This window comes from Eurytemora carolleeae, unplaced genomic scaffold (assembly GCF_000591075.1).
Source record: "Eurytemora carolleeae unplaced genomic scaffold, Eaff_2.0 scaffold978, whole genome shotgun sequence".
Lineage (NCBI taxonomy): Eukaryota > Metazoa > Arthropoda > Copepoda > Calanoida > Temoridae > Eurytemora > Eurytemora carolleeae.
The window spans coordinates 61,016-70,221 of NW_019396868.1; the positions used below are offsets into that span (position 1 = coordinate 61,016).

General features: G+C 32.8%; 1 protein-coding gene across 1 annotated transcript in view; it reads left to right on the top strand.

The window, feature by feature from the left end:
* LOC111709554 (copine-3) overlaps positions 1–8,959 on the top strand; it is a gene marked incomplete in the record, with an annotated part of 13,606 nt that extends 4,647 nt beyond the window's left edge. The window contains 12 exon segments of the mRNA XM_023483282.1: positions 849–898; positions 1,476–1,568; positions 1,650–1,715; positions 2,132–2,216; positions 2,662–2,704; positions 3,043–3,172; positions 4,276–4,336; positions 4,400–4,506; positions 5,946–6,020; positions 6,905–7,002; positions 8,099–8,161; positions 8,311–8,959. Of these exon segments, the coding sequence (XP_023339050.1) occupies positions 849–898; positions 1,476–1,568; positions 1,650–1,715; positions 2,132–2,216; positions 2,662–2,704; positions 3,043–3,172; positions 4,276–4,336; positions 4,400–4,506; positions 5,946–6,020; positions 6,905–7,002; positions 8,099–8,161; positions 8,311–8,401 (962 nt within the window).
* Positions 8,960–9,206: the final 247 nt, after the last annotated feature.

The window sequence follows — 9,206 nt, forward strand, 5'->3', positions numbered from 1 at the left end:
TTTTTTTGTTTTGTTTTTACCTTATACCAGTTCTTTCCACAAACATAAATTTTCTAATCCATATAGATCTTCTCCTTGATGGTGTAAACCTTTGATATTTCAAACTTACTAAATTTTAGCTAACATAATTCATAGTCTAAAATATCTAAGGTCTACGACATTGGGTTGCAGAAATAAGAATAATAAAATCACAGTTTTTGGCAAAGACTCAATTTCTTTGTCCACAAACTATTTCCCCGTACCTGTAATATAAAACATTAACCAGAAGTTCATCATCAAACAAAGCATGATAAACCCTCTGTGACATATTATTTTAATCGAATGACTATACATTCTTTGGAATGTATAATTTATCCAAAGAAACAAAGCATGATAAACCCTCTGTGACATATTATTTTAATCGAATGACTAATCTGAAAGTGGATCTTTCTTATGTATAAGTCTTAATTAATTAAAAATGGGTTCAAAAGAAATTCTGAGGTTCAATAATACCTATATTTTTTCCACCTGATGGTGTAAACCTTTGATTTTTCAAACTTAGACTTTTTCATTTAACAGAATTCATCGTTTGAAATATCTTAGGTCTACGGCATTGGATTACAAAGATTAGAAAATCATAGTTTGTGACAAAGACTGAATTCCTTTATTAATTATTATTAATAAAACCCGGACATCAATTTGTAGAAATGTTTTTCTTCCAAAATCTGAAAAGATCTTTTTATTCATGTCAAAGTATAGTTTGGTTTCTCTTTATGCACAATTTATATTTAATACATGAGTTCAAGACGTTTTAATTTTTTAACAAAGAATCAAAAATAATATTCCAATCGTATTTTTTAATTGTTTAGAAATATTCCGAACTTCAGAAAATGAAAATATCTTGGTTCATCGATCAGAGGTAGGCTTTACGGTGAATAACCCCTGGAACCCCCGGTTTTAGAGCCGACCATCAATGCTCAAGAAAAGCGGAAGTTACGAACAAGAAATCAGCTAAACACGATTTTAATTTAAACAGACTAGGATATTCATTCATTTTAACACTAAAGCTTTGACAACTATCCATTTTTAATTTCGAACAAATTTTTTGTTTAAATTGTAGTGTCAACATCTACTGATATATAACCTATTATTTAAATGTAAAGTTGGAATATGGAATCTAGCCGATTATTTTATTTTCTAACTTCTTCATTCGCGGATTTATCTTGAGATGGGAACTTGATTAGCGTATCATTAATCTTGAACTCTTAAACGCGGTATCCAATAAAGTCACTTTTAAACTTGAGGATCAAGCATGATTCCTCGATTAAAATGAACCCGACAGGGAATGACCATCACAGGATATCGGAGAGAACTGAGATTCCTCAGTATGTCTGTATAAGATGGATTGATCCCTAGTTTCACAACACAAAATTTTGTCTTCAGGTAGAACTAAATGAGTTTAATTAATCGGGTTTATTTATAAAATCCTAACTCAGGTGATAAAGAAGACATTGAACCCGTCTTGGCGTGAGCTGACCCTTCCGGTCTCACAGCTGTGTATGGCTGACCCAGATAGAACTCTTATCTTTAGGGAGATAATCTTTAATTTTCATCTTTAATCTTTATCTTTAATCTTTATCTTTAATCTTCATCTTTAATCTTCATCTTTAATCTTCAAGAAGAAGAAGAAGAAGGGAGCCAAGTACAAGGACTCAGGAACAATCAAGTTCAACAAGGAACCAGTTCTCATAGTATAGGTGTCATCATGATTTTGTAATAGTGCACTTTAAAGGGAGTGTCTGGCTAGACATAGTAGTTGAGCGGATAGTGCAGAATTGTAGAGATTTTTAGGATTCATGTGAGACTTATCAGACTTACTTATGGTTTATATTTGTTCAGTATTCCTAAACATCTAATTAGTTTTACTGTACGTTAACGCTATTGAATAAGTAATGAAAAACCGATTCTCAAAATCATCCCTCTAACCAGACACTTCCTGTAAAACTAGGTCTAAAGTGTAACACTCTTAAATAAAAAAAAAAGATTCGCTTAACGATACTTCTTAAGCTGTTTTAAGTCACCCTTTAAAACTTTTTTAAGGTTCGCAATGGTTTCCTTTATGTTATAATTGATGAGAACCTTGTTTGTGTAGTGTAGTGTAGAGGAACAACCTTCCTTTCTGGAATATATTAGTAAAGGGACAATGCTTAATTTTACACTAGCTGTAGATTTTACAGGTATACATTTTATCAGGGCCAGGGTTGAATTGGGGTTTCTGTTTTAGATAAAGTTTTTAGTGAGTTATAAGATGATTTATAAATGAGAATTTACTAGCTGCAGGTAACCATGAATATAGAAGAAAAGACTGAATGAATTGTATGATATATAATGTATGGAAAACTTCAAAAAATAAATGTTTTATCAATTGTCGAAATAAAGAGAATAAATAAATTCTGTTCAGTCGTGTCTAAAGTTTTATATTTAGGAGTTTATTAAATCTTTTATATTTTTTTCTATTCAATATGTTTCCTTTTCAAAATTTGGTCAAAAATGTTTCTTTTTACTCTGCAGCTTTAGTTAAATTACAAAACTAATCATGATTAACACTTCACAATATAACAACGTTTGATGAAACCTTTAAGATTGTGAATTTAAAACAATTCAAGGATTTAATATATTTAGGTTCAAATGGAGCTCCCAGTAACCCTACATCTCTTCATTACAGGTTTTAAATAATTGTAATAATTATTTTATTTTGATGAATTTTTACAAACTCTGAACTTTAAACCTAATGTATTATCAGTTTAACCTTATGTTATCTTAAAGCTTGGGAATCAAGCTTTTTCTGAAAACTAAGTCTTTGTAAACGTCAACCTTCTTAACTTAGAATGTTGAAATCAAGTCAAGAACATTTCCACGGTTCCCCAGTGTAAATCTGAAGTAAAAGTGCGTTGTTTATTTACACAGAAAATAATAATTTTCCAACAAAATCTTTTAATATTTGCTTAACTTTGCTTAGTATATTCAGTGTTTAAATATATGAACAATCCTTTAAATATTCAGGGATCCGAGTGGTAAACCCAACCAGTACCTGACTAGTATACATGCTGTAGGAGAGATAGTTCAAGATTATGATTATGATCAACAGTTTCCTGCTCTTGGATTCGGAGCTAGAGTTCCTCCTCATGGACAGGTATAGTTTCCAGCTCTAGGATTCAGAGTTAGAGTTCCTCCTCATGAACAGGTATAGTTTCCTGCTCTTGGATTCAGAGCTAGAGTTCCTCCTCATGGACAGGTATAGTTTCCTGCTCTTGGATTCAGAGCTAGAGTTCCTCCTCATGGACAGGTATAGTTTCCAGCTTTAGGATTCAGGGCTAGAGTTCTTCCTCATGGACAGGTATAGTTTCCAGCTCTTGAATTAGGAGCTAGAGTTCCACCTCATGGACAGGGACAGGTATAGTCTCCAGCTCTAGAATTCAGAGCTAGAGTTAATCCTAATAGACAGGTATAGTTTCCAGCTCTAGGATTCAGAGCTAGAGTTCCACCTCATGGATAGGTATAGTTTCCAGCTCTAGGATTCGGAGCTAGAGTTCCTCCTCATGAACAGGTATAGTTGCCAGCTCTAGGATTCAGAGCTAGAGTTCCTCCTCATGAACAGGTATAGTTTTCAGCTCTAGGATTCAGAACTAGAGTTCCTCCTAATAGACAGGTATAGTTTCCAGCTCTATGATTCAGAGCTAGAAATCCACCTCATGGACAGGTATAGTTTCCAGCTCTAGGATTCGGAGCTAGAGTTCCTCCTCATGAACCGGTATAGTTTCCAGCTCTAGGATTCAGAGCTAGAGTTCCTCCTAATAGACAGGTATAGTTTCCAGCTCTAGGATTCAGAGCTAGAGTTCCTCCTCATGGAAAAGTATAATTTCCAGCTCTAGGATTGAGGGCTAGAGTTCCACCATATGGAGATGTACAAGTTTACCCACAAAGAAAGAGACATTAATGACGACCTTTTCATTGTATCCTAATTGATTTGAAAAATGGTAGAATAATTGATTGTCAGTCACATTCATTAAGAGATTGTTAGTGCCCTTCTATCAGGGGTTGTCAGTGACCTTCCAGATCGGGGAATGTCAGTGAACTTTCACAAGGCATTGTCAGTGAACATTTAAAAGTAATTATATGTGCCTTTTAACATCTTTGCATTCAATAATTATCAATAATAATAACATAACATTAGAATGGTTGATTATATTAGTAGGGCCATTATTTGCTCATTATTATTATTATTATTATTATTAGGTGTCTCATGAGTTTTTCTTAAACATTGGATCTCCAAACCCATTCTGCCAAGGACTACAAGGTATTCCTATTATATTGAATTAAACCAAGTACAACAACTGTACTGTATATGTATATATTCTAGGAATAGTATCTGCCTACTATACTGCATTAAACCAAGTACAACTGTACGGACCAACCAACTTCTCTCCGGTCATAAACCACGTGGCCAAATTTGCAGCAGCCTACCAGGCATTCATTCATTAATTCAATTTATTCATCTTTAATCCTTTCATCTCAAAATATATTCATTCATTCATTCATTCTTACTTTCACCTAGCTTTCAATTCATTTATTTATTTATAGCGACGAATAAAGGACCAAATAAACGACTTGGTGACCCCGACGTGATTTTTTTTGTCGGAAACAATTCCTCTCGTTGACGCATCTGAAATTGGTTTTCTACTGGATTCCAACGATCGAGACGTTCTGTTTCTTTTTCAGTGGAAGTAGCGATGAGGGACCTTTATACCCTGCAGATGGCCAAGCCGGCTTCACAACGGTATCCATCATGTTGCCCACTTTATGGACGGATTCTCTTGAAGTATGGTTCCTCCAGGCCGAGTCCCAGTTCGCAATCAAGCGCGTGACGACCTCCCTAACCAACTTCCATCACTGCGTTGCATCCCTGCCCCAGGATGTTGTCACTTGCCTCATTCATTTGGTTCGTAATACTCCAGAAGATCCCTACGCAACCTTAACAGCCTGCCTAGTTCAAATGTACACTCTGAGCAATTTCCAGAGGCACCAGACCCTCCAGAGTACCTTTAAAAACTCATGTTGTATTTTAGATTTCAATATATATCAGTCCGTTGGTCCTTTATTCGTCACTACACATTCATCTATTTCTAATTTATTCTGAGGTGACTGCAGACGTAATTTCAAAGTCCGATTAACGCAACGTAACCCTAACAACTTGAGGCTGAGCAAAAATTCTCTAGATAAATATTCTTGTTTTACTATCTAAATTCTGTAGATAAATATTCTTGTTTTACTATCTAAATTCTGTAGATAAATATTCTTGTTTTACTATCTGTAGATAAATATTCTTGTTTTACTATCTAAATTCTGTAGATAAATATTCTTGTTTTAATATCTAAATTCTGTAGATAAATATTCTTGTTTTACTTTCTAAAAAATTAAAAAATTTTAATTGTGTTTACTCTATAAAAGTTACTTGCAGATTAATGCACGAGACAAAAAAAAAGTAAAAGCCCAAGTGAATTTAACACTGCAGTTTAAGCTAGAAAAACGACAATATATTTTTCTTTATTAGTTCGGTAAAAGTTTAAATGATATCGTTGTGTATCAGCAGATGATTGGAGTCTTCTTTAATTACGTTGTCAGTCCCTTTTAGTATTAAATATTAATAGATATTTATAAATGTATTTGAAACCAGAAACAACAAATTATTACTCCTCTCAAACTCTTATTTTCTAATCCATCTTTGCAACCTGATTTGATACTGTGTATTCTACTAGAGCTAATAGTCAAAGTTTGAAATATCAAACGTTTACACTGTCAGTTTTCAAAGATTTAAATAATTACCAATCAAAGTATGAGGCAAGTGTTCAGTTCCTTTGACGACATTTTTAAAGTTTGAATTTGAAATAAATAATGAATGATATAAGAATGATCCTTCTAATTATTTCATCCTTCTCATTCTCACTGATGGTATTATCACAGATATGGTGGAAACCAAACAGGTAGAATATAGAAACACTAGGCTTTTAGGGGGATTTGTGCCTCTCTTCCATTTCAACTTTTACTTGTGGCTCTTTCTCTAAGCATCTTCTCTTTGTAGAGTATAAAACAATAACGAAAAAATTTTGCGGATTTAATAAAGAATTTTCGAGCATTTTCAAAATTTAACAAAAACCAAACATTTTTAAAAACATTTTTTTCGTGTGAGGTTCCACACAAAAATTGGATCAAATCGGTTCAGCCCTTTTGACGTTTATTGGATACAAACGGACAGACAAACGGACGGGCAAATAGTCATAGACAAGCAAAGTATATATATACATAGATACTGGAGGCCATTGTAAACTCAGGTAGGATACATGATCATGCAGGGTATCCCAATAAACATGGGAATTCAGTGACGAATTTGATATCGTCTTTTTAAATAATTCTTTGATTTAGTATGGTGATATCTACTAAGAAAGCGTAATCCGTAAGATTTTCGTCTACAATGTTTACAATTTGTTTGTTTTTGTTTTGACTGCATACGGTTGTACTTAGTAAAACAAGAAAACTAAAGTATACAAACAAGGTAAACTTGTCCGTCTTCAGTCGTCACTGTTCATCTTGCGGAGACATTATAGACACATCTTTACAGCCATTTACCGTTTTCATGAAATAAACTCTAGCAGACATAATAATATTATGGTTTTAGAAATTAGGTATTACAACGCTAATTCATAACAAAGACGATATCGAATTCGTCACTGAATTCCCATGTTTTTTTGGGACACCCTGTACTAGAGACCAATGTAAACTGAGGTAAGATACAGAAACATACTGGAGGCCATTGTCAACTCAGGTAAAATACTGGAACATACTGGATTCCATTATTATTACATTTCAGGCCATAATCGCAGCATCTGCTCTACCGATGTCTATAATTATTATTGGAGTTGGTGAAGCAGATTTCTCAGAAATGGAGGAGCTGGATTGTGACGGGGGGTAAGATTTTAACATTTTAATGGAGTATATTTTTTACAAAATTATTGATTTTTTGGACATCTAAGAAATCCATGAAATTGTTAGAACGGAACCCTGCAATTACTCATGTCAAGCCTAATAAGAATGTATTTCAATGATTTAATGTTTATGAATTTTTTATATTACTCCCAAGTAATATGTTGATGTACAACGTACAATCAGCTGTGGTGCATCTGTTCCAGATAATTCTTATTAAATAATCAATCTATTCTATATATTACAAGTTACCTCTATTTAAATAGAGTTGCACGCCAGATTCACAACGATACCCTTTAAACCATATTTTAAAAGAAGTAAATTATGTAAGACGACGATATCCCAGAGGAGCCTAAGAAACTTAGGTTTGCTCCTGTTATTTGAATTTGATAACTTTTCATTTATAAAAGATATAATTGACGATATAATAAATACGTCCGTATCACGTTACAAGAACTCCCACCAATGGCAGTGCAGTATCATTATCACGTGACTCCGTCTGTATCACGTAACCAGTATACTGCGCTGCCATTGGTGGGAGTTCTGGTCATGTGATACGGACGTATAAATGATATTATTAATTATATCTTCTATAAATGAAAAATTATTATATTCAAATAATAATAGAAGCAAACCTACATTTCTTAGGCTCCTCCAGGATATCGTCGTTTTCAGAATGGTTGTGGATTTGCTGAAAATGTTTGTTTAAACCTACTATTTTGATACAAAATTTTATACATATAGGTTCTCTTATAAATTTGACACCGTTTTATTTCAATTTCTCGAGACATAAACATCATATAGAACTCTCATGGGTCTCGATCATTTCCTAAAGTGCTTAGGTTTCAGCCTATATCACCTTACATTTTTCCTTGACAGTTCCTTTAAGTGTTAACAACTTTAAAACTTCAAATAAAGAGAAGGTTTATATTTTCTCTTGAAAAGCTATGAAATTTTACTATTGATTGTTGTTTTTTCTGAAATGAAGTTGTTTGTTAAGAAATATGTAACTGTGATCTTGAGATGGAAAATGTATTCTGATGGAAATAATGTAAAAATCAACAATTTTTAAAATATTCAGGTTGTTAAGCAGCCATGGACATAATGCGAAGCGAGATATTGTACAGTTCGTAGAAATGAGAAGGTAAAAAATAAAATTACTTTAAATTTACAAAACTTGAATACATTATAATAATATGAATTTACAGCGTTTTTAAGGGTTAAAATTGAAATTCCACTACCATGAAAAGAAATTTTTTTTATCGTAAAATTTTTTATGATTTTTTTTCGTAGATTTCTTTACAAAAACCAACATGGAGGCCAGGGCTGGGACAAGGAAACCCTAGCCAAGGAATTTTCATCATTTTTTATAATTTTAAATTAAGGATTTATTTTTAACAAATTTTCTCAACTTTGATCTTTAACCAGAATATATTAAACCTCCCCCCCCTTAATCTAATTTTTGCTCTTCTATTTGGCGTTTGGTCTATTTTTTCTATTTTTTTGCCCTGGTGCTATATTTTTTGACATCTTGAATTTTCTTGACTTTGAAGAAATAAGTTGATGCTTTTAAAAAATCAAAAACAGTTTGACCTCTGGTATTTTTTTAATACTTAGATTAGATACAGGGTACGTGTCCTCGACATATAACAGTTGGTGAATAGTTTTTAACGTCTTCTTCCATGTAGATATTACAGACTTTTTTTTATTAAAGAAATCTTTTACTCAAATTATTTTACTTTGAAACCAATTTTACCATAATATGACTTCCATTTTATATTTTTTGATTCTCTCAGTATCAGACAACGTGTTTCCGTCTGTATCACGTGACAGTAATACTGCACTGCCATTGGTAGAAGTTTTGGTCACGAACGATTAAATTTTATTACCAAATATATTTATTAAAAATTAAATATTATTAAATTCAAATATATATGAGCAAACCTGAGTTTTTTCAGGCTCCTCTGGGATATCGTCGTTTTCAGATTGGTTGCGTATTTGCTGATCCGTTTAAAACTTAAAATCTTGTACTAAATCTTACATATATAAGTTTCTGTATAATTTTGACACAGTTTTATATCAATTTCTCGAGACAGGAACATCAGATAGGTTTTGATCAACTCCTGAAGTTCTGAGGTTTCAACCTATACACCCATTTAACTTTTCCTTTCAGAATCAACTGTAGACGT